Below are 18,889 nucleotides of genomic sequence, written 5' to 3'. Positions count from 1 at the left end.
AGGTATCTTGATAGGTACCTCCAAGTTGAAAGCTTCCTCGAGGATTATAGTGCGATTGGTTGTTAGGGGTGTGTAACGCTCGTACTTGGGCCCTTTTGGGAGAAGATGGCGCTTGTTCGGCTTGTGCCTCTTGTCTGACTTGTGTGATTCAGTCTTGTACGAGTGTTGAGCTAACAACTTCTTCAGCTACTAAGAAATATAGAAGTAGGGGTACTCCTGGCCTGGGTCGGCTCAAAATTGGCGGTGTGGCTATGGTCTTCTTGAAAGCCAAGAAAGATTTTTTGCAAGTCTCATCCTATAAGGAAGCTTGTTCGCAAGTCGTAAAATGACTTCACCTTTTTGGAAAGCTTCAGAAGGAATCTGGACAAGGATGCTAGCCTACCATTCAGTTTCTGGACTTGTTGGACGTTGGTCAGGCTATGAATCTTCAATATGGTACTGCATTTGTCGGGGTTGGCTTCAATCCCCTGATGAGTGATCATGAACCAAGGAACTTGCCTCCGCATACCCCAAAAGTACATTTTTCAGGGTTGAGGTGCATGTCATATTTACAGAGTTCCCCGAAGACTTATTCCAGGTCTGCCATGTGTTGGGTTATGCTTTGAGACTTGACGACCATGTCATCCACGTATACCTCGACATTTCGTTTAATCTGTTGTTTGAAGACTCAATCCATCAATCATTGGTATGTAGCGCCTGCGTTTTTTAGGCTGAAGGGCATGACCCTATAGCATAAAATGGCATCTGTAGTGATAAATGTCATTTTCTCTTCATCTAGAGCGTGCATTCTGATCTGGTTGTACTCAGAGTAAGCATCCAGGAAGCTTAACACTTGGAATCTTTGGGGAACGCCTTGTTCATATCAGTGTAGTTAGTACACATTTGTCATTTGTCGTTGGCTTTTTTTACCATGACAACGCTGGCGAGCCAAGTAGAGTACATGACTTCTCTGATGAAATTAGCATTATGGAGTTTCTTCACTTCTTGTCTGACATCTTTACGTCATTCTTCTCCCATTTTCCTTTTATTATGTGATATCGATTTGGCCTAGGGGTAGATGGAAAACTTGTGGCAAATAATGCAGCTATGGATTCCCGTCATGTCAGATGGTTGCTAAGCAAACAAATCTGCATTTTTGTGTTGCATGTCAGCGATGTGCTGGTGCTCATGGTTGGTGAGGTTCCTACTGAGCTGCGTATACAACCCAAGTTTAGGTTCGAGCTGCAACTTGATGAGCTCTTTGATGAGTTTTGGGCATCTATTAAAGGTGTTGTCTCATGGATCTAAATTGAATCCATCATCCAGGCTTGCTTGGTAAACGGTTAGGGCTCGAATTGGAGACCATCCATCCACCCTCATGACTTGAATACCTTCAGTCGTTGTTGGGTGAGGCTTGGTAGACTCCCTGGGAGGATTAGGTGCTACCTTCAGACTCTTTGCATAGCACTGTTATGCTTGCTTTTGATCTGCCCTAACGATTACAATCTCCCCAGTCAGGGTAGGGAATTTCATTTTCAAATGCGGCATGGAGACTATGGCTTCAAGCTTGTTAAGTGTCTTTCTTTCGATAAAAAAAAATATGATGTATTGGTATCAACAAGTAGATATCTTATGGTGAAACTCCTGGAAAGTTTACTTGACCGAAAGTGGTCAAGTCCATGTAGCCTCTGGTCTCTACTCTCTTGCCTGCAAAACCAAGGAGTGGACCAGCTTGAGGATGGGCAGTGTCAGGGAAGACCTTGAGTCTCTAGAAAGTTTTCCAATATAGGATGTAAGTGGAACTGCCCTGGTTGATGAGGACCTTAGACACCATGAAGTTTGCCATGATGGAGATAGCCACGAGGTCGTCCTGGTTGACAGGGTTGATACCCTTGAAGTCCCTATCCGTGAAAGTGATTGGAGAGAGACTTTGTTGTAATTGTGCATTAACAAAATTGATGTTGATGTCTCGAATGGCGTAAAGATGGCATATTCGAGACTAGCTGGACTGTACTCCATAGGAAAATTTGCCCACAATGGTGTTGATTACACCTCTGATCTGTTGAGCGGGTTCTTGTTCTTGTGGAGGTTGTCGCTCACGCCACTATTGTTGGTGTCTCTGTCTACCTTGGTCTTCCGCTTTATCTATTCTTCTGTCTACTTTGTGGTTCCTATGTTGCTCATCTTGGTGCCCTTTGAGTCTTGCTCCTGCTTCGTGGTTGATCGATCTTTTGACAAACTGGGCTAGGTATGCAGCTTATATAAGCTCTTCTATCTTGTTCTTTAGGACCCCTTAGTCTTCTGTGTTATGACTAATACCACGATAATACCTACAGTATTTGGTCACATCTAACCCCAACTTGGGAGGTTTCTTCGTGGGTAGCCTGATGGGTATCTCCAAGTAGAAAGCTTCCTCTAGAACTGTAGTACGATTAGTCATCAAAGGTGCGTAACACTTGTACCTAGGCCCTTTTGGAAGAGGTTGACGATTGTCTGGCTTGTGCCTTTTGTCCGACTTGTGTAAGTTGGTCTTGGTGTTTTCTTGTCGCTTTCCATACTTCTATTCGGCTTGTCTAACTTCATTCTTGAATCTGGACATTTCTTCGTGCAACTCATCCATTCTATCAGAGGGTTTTTTGCACAAATTGTTTGCGAACTTGTCGGGTTGTAGGGCAAGGAGCATGGAATGCAACACTACCATACGGTGAGATCCGTTGGTTGCATAATGCGCACTAAAGCATTCGACAGGGGTGTTGAAGTTGTCTATGGATCTAGGTGGGAGTCCACCATACTAGGTCAATGCCTCCCCCTCGAGGGACGTTAGGAAGACACAACATAGAATCACTGCGGTCGGCGAAGGGATGCCAACGAGTGGTCCGCCCTGCTAGATGGTGCATGTGGGAAAGACTTAAGTCATCTAGAGAGTTGATTGTACGTTGGAGGTGTGATTCCCCTTAGGTGCGCTCAGGCAATGTGTGAGTGGAGTGCTTGTCACCCTGGGGACGTCTGACACAAGCTTCCAGCTGATCATGGTCAGCCTTTAGCTTTCTCAACTCCTATTCATGTCGTCGCTCTATCTCCGTGATGCGATTTTGGAGTTGTTAAAGAGTATTTGTGTCTGCATAGTTGTCGGATGAGGATGGAAGCTTTTGAAAGAGGTCTCACTTTTGAGGCTAGACCGAGTGCTAACCATGGATGAACAAGAGAGAATTGACAAGAAACTGCGGGATACATTTTACCACGACCCACGGTGGGCACTAAATGTACTTACCAAAATCCAGAATTGACACATGTTAGGGTGGGTGTGGCTAAGGTTGGCTCCCGAACTTCACATGTCTGCTTTGAGAGTGGTCTTTGTTTAGAGGATAAGAGGGGGGACCTACAAAACAAAGGACTCTGACGCTTAAGTAAGTATATAAGTTAGGAGATAAAGCATGTATATACGTAAATGTAAGCTCGAGTTAGTGATAGAGAGATGTGAACAAGTGTATTTGCTCGTGTGTTGGAGTGTGTGGGATGTGTTGAGGGTTCGATAGAACCTGATATTTATAGGAGAAGAGTGGAGCTGCGGGTCCTTATTTGTAGGGGTTGTTATAGTCTTTGCAAATAATTCTCGGCTTATAAATAATAGTCGGTAGCTTATAGATGATCTTAAATACAATACATAGCTTAAAGATAAAAACTAATAGATAATTATATCTTATAGATAATGTATAGTTTGTAGATAATTGAATATTTGTCAAGAGATAAGAAGATTCAAATATATTCAAATATTAAGAGGTTAGAGATAACCTGTCAGTTAGGGAGCCCGATTGTTAAGGGTCGGATGTCTATACTCCTGTGCCAGGGTTGACACCTGTCTCAAAGTGTCACATATGATGTCACGTGTATTTTGTGAATCCTAAAAAGTACAATTAGTATCTTTGTAAGTATTTTTTTTAGTCAAAAGGTTTTTCCTACTTTGAACTGAAGTGTCATCCCTATCCCCTAAACTTTTTGTCAGCAAAAAAAAAAAAAAAAGAAAACTATCTTATAAATTATTAGCTATTTTTCTTTCTCAAGTTTATCTTCAATAATTTTTTACCTCTTATTTTCATTGTGTTTCATGGCCACGACTAAAATAGATTAGGGGAATAAGTCTTGCACGGTGGGAAAATATTTTTGAACCATATGATTAAAATGAAGGGTTGAATGTGTGAGAGTGCATTAGAGTGAAAAAGTAGCATATAATTTTTTTCTTTTAAATAAAATTGAATGTATGAAGGGTTCAATGTGTGAGGGTGCCACTATATACTCCGATCTCAAACCCCACCTTCTACCTCAGCCACCATTTTCTCCAACCTTAGCCCTACCAGGCCCCACTACTCTACACATCATGGTTATCAAACTCTCGAGTTAACTCGCTAACCCTTACGAGTTTACAAGTCCACTTGTCCTCTGCGAGTTGACTCTTGAGTAAAATATTTTTTTAGTAGACTCTGGGCAAACTCTATAAACTCTAAGTAAACTAGATAGACTCTTAAACTTACCACTGAGTCAACGAGTTAGTAAGTTAAAAAATTAGACCAAAATGTAAGTCATTTTTTATTATTTTCTATCTGTTTAGCATTCAACATACATTCATTTAGCATGTTATTCTCAAATACAAAATTCTCATCTTTAATAATATCAAAATCTTGTTCTCTAATAACATCAAACCCTCGATGAGAATGATCTACCACTACTATAACCTTTGCGAGCCGCGTCTTTGCACCGCTGTCTCATTTTTGTTCGCATTGTTGTTTAAGATCCACATTTTTTCATCTCTGCTTTGGATTGGCATTTGAGGCTTGGCTTGGCACCACTGTCATGCTAACTGTTTAAATTCAAGGGTATGGACGAAAGGAAAAAGAAGAGAGAGAGAGAGAGAGAGAAAAGAGAAAAGAGAGCAAGTCCCTTTTGTAGTTGGAGCCCAGGTCACCGGTGAACCTGGAAAGAGAGGTGGAGGAAGCCGGTTAGAGTACAGCCTAGCGAAGTGAAAGGGAAAGGGAAAGGGAAGGTTCAAGGGAGAGAAACCAATTACACTATATTGTGTTAAAAAAACAATCATATTATACTTTTCTCATCTGGTGCATACTTTTAATCGCACGATCCAAAATTGTTGTTAGAAGCCGTCTTATTTCATATCTACCAATTCAAAGTTGTTTATTTTTAATATATAATTGTTTTAAAAAATAATCTAATAATCAAATAATCATTTGCATTGCATTGATACACTTTTTCAATGAAAAATATTATGGTGTTAACTAATTAGTCTCATCTTCATTTTAATTTTATGTATGTGCGAATCAATAGATAAATGGAAACAAAAAATGCACTCTTGCCTTATAATGGCATAATATCAAGCACAATTTATTAATAAATATTTTAAAGTGGGGTGGGTAAATTCTTCTACACACAACATATGTCACGTGTATTTTGTGAATTCTAAAAAGTACAATAAGTATATTTGTAAGTGTTTTTTTTTAGTCGAGAGGCTTTTCCTACTTTCAACTGAAGTGTCATCCTTATCCCCTAAATTTTTTGTAAAATTATTAGGTATTTATCTTTCTCAATTTTATCTTCAATAATTTTTTACCTCTTATTTTCATTGTTTCATGGCCACGACTAAAATAGGTGAGGGGAATAAGTCTTGCACGGTGGGAAAATATTTTTGAACTGTATGATTAAAATGAAGGGTTGAATGTGTAAGGGTGCATTAGAGTGAAAAAGTAGCATATACTTTTTTTCTTTTAAATAAAATTGAATGTATGAAGGGTTCAAGGTGTGAGGGTGCCACTATATACTTCGATCTCAAACCCCACCTTCTACCTTAGCCACCACCTTCTCCAACCTTAGCCACACCAGGACCCACTACTCTACACATCATGGTTATCAAACTCTCGAGTTAACTCGCTAACCCTTACGAGTTTACGAGTCCACTTGTCCTCTGCAAATTGACTCTTGAGTAAAATATTTTTTTTAGTAGACTTTGGGCAAATTCTATAAACTCTAAGTAAACTAGGTAGACTGTTAAGTTTACCACTGAGTCAACAAGTTAGTAAGTTAAAAAATTAGACTAAAATGTAAGTCATTTTTTATTATTTTCTGTCTGTTTAGCATTCAACATACCTTCATTTAACGTGTTATTCTCAAATACAAAATTTTCACCTTTAATAATATCAAAATCTTGTTCTCTAATAACATCAAACCCTCGATGAGAATGATCTACCACAACTATAACCTCTGCGAGCCGCGTCTTCGTACCGCTGTCTCATTTTCGTTCGCATTGTTGTTTAAGATCCACATTTTTTTCATCTTTGCTTTGGATTGGCATTTGAGGCTTGGCTTGGCACCACTACCATGCTAATTGTTTAAAGTCATGCGTACGGATGAAAGGAAAAAGAAAAGAGAGAGAGAGAGAGAGAGAGAGAGAGAGAGAGAGAGAGAGAGAGAGAGAGAAAGAAAGAGAGAGAAGAAAAAAGAGAGCAAATCCCGTTTGGAGCTGGAGCCCAGGTCGCCGGTGAACCTGGAGAGGGAGGTGAGGAAGTTGATCGGAGTACAGTCTTGCGAACGTGAAAGGGAAAGGGAAAGGGAAGGTTCAAGGGAGAGAAACCAATTACACTATATTGTGTTACAAAAACAATTATATTATACTTTTCTCATCTGGTGCATACTTTTAATCGCACGATCCAAAATTGTTGTTAGAAGCAGTCTTATTTCATATCTATCAATTCAAAGTTGTTTATTTTTAATATATAATTGTTTTAAAAAATAATATAATAATCAAATAATCATTTGCATTGCATTGATACACTTTTTGCAATGAAAAATATTATGGTGTTAACTAATTAGTCCTATCTTCATTTTAATTTTATGTATGTGCGAATCAATAGATAAATGGAAACAGAAAATGCACTCTTGCCTTATAATGACATAATATCAAGCACAATTTATTAATAAATATTTTAAAGTGGGTGAGTAAATTCTTCTATACACAACATAATTATTCACATGTCCAAGGGATCCTAGATGGAACACATTATATAATTATTCACATGTACAAGGAATGAGTCATCCCTCGTTCACACCAATTGTTGTGTAATCAAGGTGAATAAAGGCCATGAATAACCGCATAAGTGAACTTGACATTACACTTTGATTCAAAAACTTGAGATTCGAATTTATGGGTCTTGTCCTCACTTATATAGTATTCAGTCTTCTCATTTTAATATGATATGAGATTTCACGTCACACTTATACTCCAACAAAAGTCAACCACACCAACAATTAAAAATTGTTTTAACCACAAAGTAGTCACACAAGAATCAAACAAAATGAAGGAATCAAATGCATGTCCATCCCACATGCTGGACCACAACATAACAAGCGCAAATTCTGGCCACATAAACCTTATACACAAAAGAATAAGGTGGACTACAGTAACCACCGTGAATGGCCAAATATAATGGAGAAGAGACAAAAATATTAAGTATTACACAAACAAACAACAATAATTGTCAAGGAATATGTTACCTTCGTGCAATGAAATGGTTAGAATCTGAGCGTCCTCCTTCCACTCTAATGTCCTCAAAATTTAACCTTCAACCTTCTAAAGTTAGCACTGTACTAATTGTCAATCGAAAATCCCCTAACTCTGTATGGTGTTATTAACATTCAATTTCTCCTAATTTCTAACGATGTCGTTTACGGTGTTTATTTGACTAATTGCCATGACCTCTTAAGACACGGACATGTCAACTGACACGTGTTGACGAACATATCGGTGTTAGACTAATTAGACGGCAAACACCAATTTGAATCCTTTTAAAAAATTAGAAGACTAAATTGTACTAAAAAATTGAGGATTAAATTAAACCAAAATAATAAATTAAAGGAAAAAAACTAATTTAATAAAAAAAAAAGTTGATTGTCATTATTTCATATAATTGGTGTTATTCTTTCATCTATAAAATGCACATTCTTTTTTTTTCATTTTTGTCTTGTATTCCTTTTGAGTTTAACATTTCTTAATTAGTTTTTCTCGCTTGTCTTTTAAATTTCCTTTAATTTTGTTTAGAGTATTTCTCTTTCTTGGACTTCTTAGTGATAAACTCTTGTGAAAATTGTTTAGAGGTGTATGAACTTTTGATAATTGATACACATTGAGGGTTCTATTTAAGAACTTCTAAAAAAAAAAAGACTTGAGTGGTAAAAGGTAAGAGTGTTATTTTCATTCAAAAGTCAATTTTTGTGAGAAATTCGAGTCAAATACTCTTAAGAGGGTAAACACATGAGAAGAGTAATGAGGTCCTTAATTTTTTTAGGTTTAAATATATTTTTTTATCCCTAATAAATACTCGATTTTTAAGTTTGCTCCCTAATAAATTTTTGTTTTACATTGAGTATCTAATAAAATAATAGTTTATTTTTTGTTCTTGATATTTTGTTTTAGTCCCTGATATATTAATAAATTTGATATGTAAGCCGATGATTGGATGTAATGATTGACTCAAACAAGTATAGTGGATTAGTGGTGTATCGACGAAAGTCATAAATTTAAAATAAAACATCATAAATATATAAGCACTATACTTCTAGGATGCTTTATTCATCCTTTTTTGTCAACCCCTTTATAAATAATTCTCTCTATAAGAGACATCAACAACAAGCTCTAATATGAATTAGTATCAAAACTAGTTGTTAGTATCTTAAAAAGGACGACTACGTGTTTATGGTTCCAAATAATTTTCAGTGATATAATTGAGTTTTATTAGTTATTTCTAGTTAATGTTATATGTATAAGTAGAGTTGGACTTGCAGGTAAGTTCGCCTAGTGAAATCCGCAACCGCAAATCCCATTAATGGTGAAGCCTACACTCTTAATAGGTTCATTTTTTTCAAGCCCACCCCCACCCGGCATAATCAGTAAGTTTAGCATATCAGCCCACATTTGACAAAAATGTTAAAAACGAAAAAAGAAAATTAAATTTTAAAATATAAAATTTGACTAATTTTAAAAATTAACTATGAATTGTCTAGTAAAAAATATTATTTGTCCAAAATGGTAACATAATTTACCTCTTAAGCTACCCAAAAAAATTATTTTACATTATGTTTACTTAATATATAATTTTATACTAAAATTATTTTAAATATTTCTTTCATGCAAAATTAATGTTTAAAGTCAATGTTTAGGCTAATTATTTATTATCTTCTCCATTTAATAGATTATTTAAAAATTTCTTTTGTCTGAACATTCTAATACAAATCAATTGAAATAAAAATTATATATAAAATATAAAACATGTTTTTATTTTATTTTATGCCTAAAACACCATTTGTGTCCCTAAAATTGTAAAATATTGTCACATTAGACCCTAAAACTAAAAAAAATCAAAATTAGTCTCTAGAATGTAAAATTAATAAGATACTTACAATCACTGTAGTTTTTAAACACATGTTAATACTTAAGTTACACATCATTTTACATTTTGAACTAAACTGAAAAACAAATATTGCAGTGTCAGGATTTAAAAAACAAATCTTACTTTTAGGACAAAGAGACAGTGTTTTTAGGAGCCCAAATAATGTTTATCCTTTTCTAATCTAACTTAAAAGGTATAAATAAAATTAATATCTACTTTTGTACAATATATCAAACTCAGGCAGGGTGTTTGTATGAAATCAAGTAGAGAAATATGCACTTAATTCACAAGAATGAACACTTTAGCTAAAATCACATTAACATCTAAATTATTAAATTATTATGATTAAAATTTCATCGTACAAATCAATTTTTACAAAACTCATTATGCATCTTTTTATTTATTATCTTATAACTAATCTAAATTATTGAAGAATTACTTTTACCTTGATAAATTTGGTTTTCTAATATATATATATATATATATTAGCGTTGGGATCTCAAAAAGAAAAGTTTTCCCGCTCAAAACATAGGTGTTTTTATAATTTTGTTTCGTATGTCAATCAATTAGCATTTGTTAATCTGTCAATTACATTGAAAAAATTAACCAATCACATTTTTTCATAAAATGGGGATGAATATTTTTCATGAAAGTATCAACAAAAGTTTGACTTAACTTATCATATAAAATATAACATATAGGAATGAACATTTTTTATAAAATAAATAAGAAAATTTATACTCAATTTACAAGGAAAAACATTTTTACTAAGGATTTTTATCCAATCAAAATTCAAATTTCTTTTGCATAATTAATATATATTTAGATACACATAACAAAGATCAAGTTGAATCAACTTATCACTATTATTTTTTCGTGCAAATTTAGTGCTTAAAATAAATTTTTATGCAAATAATTTAGTGCTTAAAATAGATTTTTATTTATTACTTTTGTAGCTAAATAAATTATTCAAGATCTTCTTTCACCCTCAATAAATTTTAAATTTTTTTATACATTGATATGTATGTACTAATATATTAAAAAAATTATATATAACAAAAACACACGGGGATGAATTTTTTATAAAAACAATAAGTACAAAAGTTTATACTAAATTCACGGGAATAAACTTTTTAACTAATTTTTTTCTAATTAAAGTTAAAAAAAATTACATAATTAATATATAAAGCATGCAAAAAAATTAAATCTACATAATCAACTAATCATTATGTTTTATTTACACGTAAATTATTTGTTTATTTATTATCTTCTCACATAAATTAATTATTCATGATTTTTTCTACCTAAACAAACTATAATTTTCTTTTAGATATTGACATGTATATGTCAATATATTAAAATAAAAATTATATATAAAATATAACACATAGTTATTTTTTATATATAAAATCAAGTAGAAACTTTCACTTAATCCATAGGAAGAACAATTTACTTAAAAGTCACATTAATATTTAAAATAATGTTAAATTTATATTTTTAAATTGTAATAGTTTTAATTTTAAAGTATTTTTTATGATTGTTTATTTCTTAATTTAAATACTCTATTGAATATTTTGCTTTACAAACGTGAAAAATATTAAAAAATATAACAAAAGATAATGATTGTTTTCATGATGGTATCTAGAAAAATTTATACTTAACTGAATATTATCAGAAAAATATCAAGAGAAATTTACACTTAATTTTATCATATAAAATATAATACACAAGCATGAACATAATTTTATAAAATCAGGTGGAAATTTTTCACTAAATTCATAGGGACAAACTTTTTTATTAAATTTTTTTGGTCAAAGTTAAAATTTCTTTTACATAATTGATATATATATATTTAATTACACAACAAAAATCAAATTAAGACAACATAATTACTATGCTTTTCTTCGCACAAAATTAGTGTCTAAATTAATTTTTAGACAAATAAACTATTCAAGATTTTATTCTACCTAGATAAATTTTATTTTTCTATGCATATGCTAATATATTAAAATAAAGTTACATATTAAATATAACATAGTCACGATTTTTTTATATAAAAATAAGTAAAAAGTTTCACCTAATCCACATGAACAATTTGTTACTAATCACATTAATATCTAAATTATTACAATACAATCAATTTATATTTTTTATTATAATAATTTAATTTGAATGTAATTGTTATGATTTTCTCTTTCCTAAATTAAATAATTTATTGAATATTTTATTTTACAAACATAGAAAGTATGAAAAAGAATAATATGAATATTTTTTATGAAAGTATAAAAAGAAATTTTTAACAAATTATATATTATACAAAATTCAAATAAAAGTTCTTAAATATCATGTTTACGTTGCACGGGTCAAAATCTAATGATTTATAAATAAACACAAGCTCACAATAACATTAAAGTACAGAAATCCAGAATTTATACTCAAGGAGCCAAAGTTGGATCAGCGGGTGGTTTTTCTTCATCCAAGAAATGAGAAGTTTCATCAATATTATTTTCATTTAGATTCACATTCTCCATAGTGTTTTCTTGGGCCTCATCATCGTCATTCTCCCCAGTGTTGTCTTGTGCATCATCATCATCATCATCATCCAAATTTAATTTAACTATGACAACATCATTATAGGATAAAATAAATAAATAAAATAACAATTCACATCAAGTAATACCAAATATCAAACAATGAAATTATAATTAATGAAATAAACATACCAATATCATCAGAAATTGGTTGAATGGACATATTTGTAAGGTCATTACGTAAAACATCTATCTCTTCATTAGTTAAGAATGGTGGTGACTCCTTCACTACCCAATTAGAATGGTCATCTAATGTTTCAAAATTGATTGGGTCATAATTTTGAAGCCTTAGAGGATTCCTAGGTTTATCAATTGATCACATGTCAACATTAGAAAATCCAAGCACCAAAAAATAAACAATAAAAAAGAATGAATATTTTTTTGGTTACAATAAAAAGAATGAATATAATAATACCTTTGTTGCAACTTCAAGTTGTAACGAACATAAACAAGATCATTAAGCTTTTGATGCTCTAACCTATTCCTTTTATTTGAATGAATATGCTCAAATATACTCCAATTCCGTTCACAACTTGAAGCACTGCAAGTTTGGCTTAGAACAAGAATAGCCAGCTTTTGTAAGTTTGGTGTACCACATCCATAAGATTCCCACCATTCATCTACAATATTACATATGATAAAATAAATCAATATGCCATCATTCAACAAAAATAAAGATTAAGAATCATACAAAAAGTTATCAAGCATTAAATGTACCTGGCATCACCGTATTCCGTTCACGTGTAGCAACTAGCCTCCCAAAATCTAACTCGGCATTTTTAAATATTCTCATTTCACTTGCCAAATTAAATTGCAAATCAGGATCTCCATGAGCATACCTTTCAATGACATCCAAAAGGCCAGATGTTGTGGACTTATGCTTAGCAAATTCTTCATTGAAATGACAAGCTGGATTTAACCAATAACCAGCAGCATGTATACTTTTACAAAGAGAATCCCAATGCCTATCCAAGATATTCAAGTAAGGCTCTACCTTCTTATTTTTCTGAAACCTCCTAATCATCTCCTCTTTGGCTTTATACATAGCTTGGTAAAGAAAACCCATGGCAGGTTTATCTTTACTGTCAACAATTTGTAAGACGTGAACCAATGGCTCTGTGAGCTTCACAATATCAGCACATTTTTTCCAAAACCTGGAGTCTAAGATTTGTTCCACAATTTTTTTTGCCTTAGATTCTTTGGCATAAGCTGAGCTTGTCCAATCTCTAGATGTTACCATGGCTCTTAGTGCATCTTTATGAGCCAATATACTTTGCAAGGCAATGAAATTAGTGGCAGACTGAGTTGGAGCTGGACCAAGTATATCTTTTCCACCTGTATATTTTCTCATCAAATATAAAGAATAACAATGATTGTAAATATACTTGGTAATTTTTGAAGCAAGTGACACAATCTCACTTACTTCCTCTAATTTCATAATGTCATCCAACATCAAATTAATGCACTGTGTAGCACATGGAGACCAATATAACTTAGGAAACTCAGCTTCCAATAATCTTCCAGCAGCAACATAATTTTCAGCATTACTTGTCACTATGTGAACAACATTCTCAGGCCCAACAAATAACACCATCTCCCTAAAAAGCTTATGCAACATTTCAGCAGATTTAGAAGCATGAGAAACATCAACAGACCTTAAGAAAACAGTTCCTTTAGGACAATAAACTAGAAAATTAATGAAAGTTCTCCTACAACCATCATTCCACCCATCAGCCATAAGAGTGCATCCAGTTTGCTTCCAAACAATTCGATAACCATCCACAAGCTTCCTCACATCATCAACCCATTTATTTAATAAACAACCACGAACTCTATGAAAATTTGGACCTTTATAACTTGGACCCATGCTACTAATAGCATCAATCATAGGTTGATAATATGCTGAATTAATTGCATTAAATGGCACAGAAGCATCAATCATCCACTTTGCAATGGCAAGGTCACATTTTTCTATGACTTCCTTACTTTGCAACCCACTCTTTAAGGTAGGTTGAGCTCTAGGGGTTGTTTTAGGCATGAAATACTGACCTATGCGATTGATGTTCTTCCCCTTTTGAGGTGGATTGAGATTACATACTCTTATTGGCTCTTGCACTTCATCCACAACTATTCTCATTTGATCTTCACCAAATTCATTACTATCCACATATTCTTCTCGGACTTTTCTTCTCTTGTTTTTACGTTCATCAAGATTTTGCTTCATTTGAAATCGAACATCTGCAGGCACGTTCTTACATTGCTCACATTGCCCTTTTTCTCCAGCCAAGTGATTCTTGAACCTATTAATGCCACCGCCCCTAAAAATTTTATTACAATAGAGACACAACAGAATAGTTTTTTCATTCTCCTCAGCAACTTTACAATGTCCCCAAGCTGGATCACTTTTCACTCTAATGTGTCTCTGAGTTTGAGATGAATTTTGAGTGAATGTTTCTTGTGATAATGGGGCTGCAACATATGACATCTCCAAGTTCAACTGCAAAATTAATAAGCAAAGAACAGACGAGAAATAATTAATAACTACTAACTTGACTCCAAATTATTAGGTGTGAAAGCTTATATAAAAGAATGTCTACATATTCCTAATAAGCATGATAAAATATTTGAAATGGAACCACCAATACTACCAGTGGAATTCCTACATCATGATTAAATATCTGAAATGGAACCAATACTACCAGTGGAATTCCTACGTCATGATTAAATATTTGAAATGGAACCAATACTGTCATAGGATTAAAGATTTAAAGATTTCTAAATAGCAAACAGTGGATTATTTTAGATTGTAATGAGGTAGAATTTAAGAATGTAAGCTAATATTAACTTACTAACAATAGTGAAATAGCTGAATAGATAACCCCTAGCATTATTAATTTATTAGCCAATGCAAAACTTTATCTTCATCCAATCAAGTATAATAAAAGCAATAGCTCTTGAAATTAAGTCAAATGATAACAATTACATTTAAGTAGAATAGTAGAATAGCACTGCCAGATGTCATTTAGTTCAGAAACACCAAAACATGTGTAAGACAGTCTTCTCTTAAAAAATCAAGATTCAAGTGGAAATATAGCAAGCAATTAACAACAGTAGCCAGTAGTATCTATTACAAGCACCAGTTGCAGTATTTATCAAGATTTAACAAGAAATAGAAAAAGAATTAAAACCATCACCAGAGTAAGGCATGACTATGATGAACAAGGCCCAGCTCCAATGAAATAACAAACAACAGCAATGGAGCAGATTGAACAACTTGATGACAAACAGGGGAAAGTCAGGGCTGTGTGGGTGTTTCTTTCTCTTGGTTAAGGCTCAGTGGGTGTTTCATTCTAGCACAAACTGATTGAATTGAATGAACAAAACAAAGAGACTGCATTGTGTTTTTATATTTTCAAAACTGAAATGATGTCATTTTTTGTATTTATTAAAAAATTGATCAACCTCGTCTAGTTCACAAATAACCGGACATATCACTAGTTCTTCTCATAACCGATCGTGTCATAGCAAGTTAAATCAGTTCACATACATAGCTGATCCAGTAACCAATTCAAACCGGTTACATCACCAGTTTTTGGTTGAACCGATCTGACCAGCCAATTTGAGTTAATTTTTAAAAACATTGGTTCAAGTAGAAACTATCAGCATCTCCTCTCATTTGAAAAAAACTACCTTAGAACTGTTGATAGGCCAGGACTGAAGTGGAATAAGAACTATAACAATATAATTAAGTCTCTAGGTGCTATAGTTAGAGCTTATTTTTCTTGTACTCTATACAATTAATTGGATCCTTTCAGAGGCGCACGCACACACACCTCAAGCAGTAAGCTATTAATGAAGTCGGGCATCTTCACTCCCAATAGTTCAGTTCTAACTTCCTGCATGACTACCAAAGGTAAGCCCCCTACATGACTAATCAAATTGATGGCTTAATGGGATGACCAAATTCATTTCCAAGATATAACAGTCAGGGTCTTTGTAGTTTGTAAGCAGCTTCTAAGTTTGAGTATTTACCAAAAGAAAAAGAATAAACACACACACATATATATGTATAAATCTTTCAAAGTTTCAATCAATTCATACCTTTGAACTGACCAAAAAGATCACAGCTGACCAATGACAACCCTATCCAACTATCACCTAGACAATGAGTCAAAATAAAATGAGCCAGTTATCTAGTTTTCTGTCCTAGCATGATACTCTTACACATGTAAAGCTGTCAAAATAAAATGAACCAGTTTCTAACATTTTTTGTGCAGCAACCAATTCGTTTTATTAAGCTTTTCTCTTTTCTTTTATCTAATTCTAAAGCTTTTTTTTTTCTTTTATCTTGGGACAGAGCATAATCACAAAGCAGCCTGTAAAGGGGAGAGGGGGAAGAAATTCAATAGCATATGTAAGACTCTCAAATCACTAAACATGGTGGTGGTTCTACTTTAAACATACTTATCAATTTGTAAAGTTGACATATATTAAAACCAATTAAATAGTTGATAATAATAACTAGTGATCCAGAATGTTCTGTCAAAATTTCAAAATTCTTACGAGTTACAAGTTATATAGATAATATGCATGCAAATGTCTTCCAAATACATAATATTTTCTTCTCTCTGAAAGCATGATATATTTTTCTAAAAGGTGGCCTGTGCAGTGTACACAGTCACACCATGCGGGATTCCCATCATTTCAGGACTTGAAGAGTGGCAGTGCTAAACAGCTTACCTCTGTGAGTGAAGAGAATAATTCTAGAACTAGAACCCAAAACCAATTAACCATTAAGGTTGCAAGGCAGTAGTCTTATAGTTGCAACAAGGCTTACTCTCTTGATATGTTTATTACAATAAATAACCAATTCAAGTTGTAATGCAACCCATTAGTATAAAACCCATCTCTAAAAACAGCATCTAAGCACGTATATTTGCTTTATTAGTGTATTAAAAAAGCCCTTTCAACTCGTCCTCCTCCATCATGAACCAGTATGGGCAGTATAAAATAAAGATGTTAAATTTAAATGAAGTTCTATAACATGGAGGTTTGTGGAATGCTTCCAACGATAAATTATCATCGAATCTGTAGAGTGTTAGACTACTGAGGTTAATCTAAATGCTGATAACTACCTTGCTAGTATCATCACCATTGTCATTTGTATAAGGTTGAAGATACATTGTCACTGAATTTCACCCTGCTATGATCTTGACCAGTAAATACCTGCAATACAAAAGAGAGAGAAAAAAATAAATATCTAAGCAATAGTTACGTAAGCATTATTTCTGTTATCGATATGACAACAACTGCACACAAATGACAGCAAAAATATCAACATAAAAATAGTCAGAATCACGTAAAAGTGGAGTTACTTGCAATATGGCATATACTAAAAAAAATGCAGCTGCAAAGTGTTCAAAAAACAAAATCATAGACAGAAGAAAGTAAGAAAACATGTCTCTCTACAAAGAAAAACTGATAACTTTTTTTATCAAAAAATTAAAACGTTGTCACCATTCTCTGTTTGGTTTCCAAAAACAGAGCTAAGACAAAATCAAACCGTAGGAGAACTTAAAATTCAACATTCTAAGTGAATAGCAAACTAAACTAAATGCTTTACACCAAAAAAAATAAAAATGAAAGAAGCTGTGACTTACCAAATAACTTGCTCTCTGCCTTTTTATCAACACTATGAAAATTTTACCACTCTTCCTCTGATGCTTGAAGGTTTAGGAAAACCTTAAACCCTATAGTTTATATTTTTCTCTTTCAGATTTTACCACTTTTGATCACTCACTCTTCGTTTTCAAATCACCCGGTCTTTCCAAACTGCACCTCTGCCTCTACTCACATTTTGTTTATGATTTTACTTTACGTTCAAAATTTCCATTATTTTATGTTTTTGAAGCACCGTCTTATTAATATTTTGTTTTAGCTTTAATTTATCATTTTTGTTTTAATTTTTTCGTCAAAAACACTTTCTTTCTCCAATTCTCCTTCGCATTTTTGGAATCATGCCACTCACCTCTTTCTGAAACATTCATGAATTAAATATGCAGAAATTAAACTACCAAAGTATTTATAAATTATGTTTCTTCAACTAAATAAATAGACTTTCAATGTGTACTAATAATAAATAAATAAATAAATTTATACAACTTTTTGTTTTCACAAAATAAATTTATACAATTATAAATTATCAAAATATAAAAAGTGTAGTTTAGGCGTGCAGGTGAGTGTAGACTGTAGAGCCAGTCTGTAGCGGCGCAGTTGTAGAGACATTGGAAAGTGTGAAAGCAGAAAGTAAGTGAAAAAAACTGGTTAAACCGATCACCGAGTACACCGGTTTTGACCGGTTTGGTGCCAAATTGAATATTTTGTTGATGCATTTCTCGCCAAATGATAGGTTTTGAACCCGGTCGAGGGAACCGCGCAAACGGACTTAACTTCTCGAGCTTTCTCTGCTTTTACTAATGTCTCACGCTTTCCAATCCAAATTTCACGCTTTTCAAGCTTATTTTTAGACAAGTTTTTCAAGTATATTATGAGTTTTGAGGTATTGGCGGGTGAGTCCGACTAATTTTAATCAAATTTAAGATTTAATTAAATTAAATTAATTTGATTTGATTTTGGTAATATTTTTTAATGTAATTCAATTCAACTTATTTATAATATTTTTTTTAAAACTATTATTTTATATCATGATTCTTTTAAATATTTAATAAATTAACATAATATTATTAATTGTCTTAAAATAGTAAACTTAATTCATTTAAAACCATCAACATAGTATTCTTAAATAGACTAATCATTTATTGATATATAAACAAGGTCGTAACAGGTTTTATAAAATACCAAAATATCCCTAAT

The 18,889-nt window shown here is 32.9% G+C and overlaps 1 protein-coding gene across 1 annotated transcript; it reads right to left on the bottom strand.

Annotated features, from left to right (window-relative positions):
- Positions 1–11,802: 11,802 nt before the first annotated feature.
- Positions 11,803–18,031, bottom strand: LOC100794155 (uncharacterized). Its single transcript, XM_006585877.4, has 6 exons — positions 17,677–18,031; positions 17,152–17,242; positions 12,734–14,513; positions 12,432–12,636; positions 12,149–12,315; positions 11,803–12,042 (listed from the first exon to the last, which is right to left on the bottom strand). Exons 2-6 carry the CDS (start codon positions 17,197–17,199, stop codon positions 11,861–11,863), a joined length of 2,382 nt encoding a protein of 793 aa, XP_006585940.1. The 5' UTR covers positions 17,200–17,242; positions 17,677–18,031; the 3' UTR covers positions 11,803–11,860.
- Positions 18,032–18,889: the final 858 nt, after the last annotated feature.

Source organism: Glycine max, chromosome 8, assembly GCF_000004515.6.
Source record: "Glycine max cultivar Williams 82 chromosome 8, Glycine_max_v4.0, whole genome shotgun sequence".
Lineage (NCBI taxonomy): Eukaryota > Viridiplantae > Streptophyta > Magnoliopsida > Fabales > Fabaceae > Glycine > Glycine max.
The sequence above is the reverse complement of the archived record's forward strand: the minus strand, read 5'-3'. Positions and strand labels throughout refer to the sequence as shown.

Excerpts from the sequence above, each read along its gene's own strand:
- LOC100794155 (XM_006585877.4), bottom strand. The coding sequence starts at position 17,199 with ATGTATCTTCAACCTTATACAAATGACAATGGTGATGATACTAGCAAG. Across the intron at positions 12,637-12,733 it reads ACGGAATACGGTGATGCCAG|ATGAATGGTGGGAATCTTAT; the intron begins GTACATTTAATG and ends GTAATATTGTAG. Across the intron at positions 12,316-12,431 it reads AACTTGAAGTTGCAACAAAG|GAATCCTCTAAGGCTTCAAA; the intron begins GTATTATTATAT and ends TGATAAACCTAG.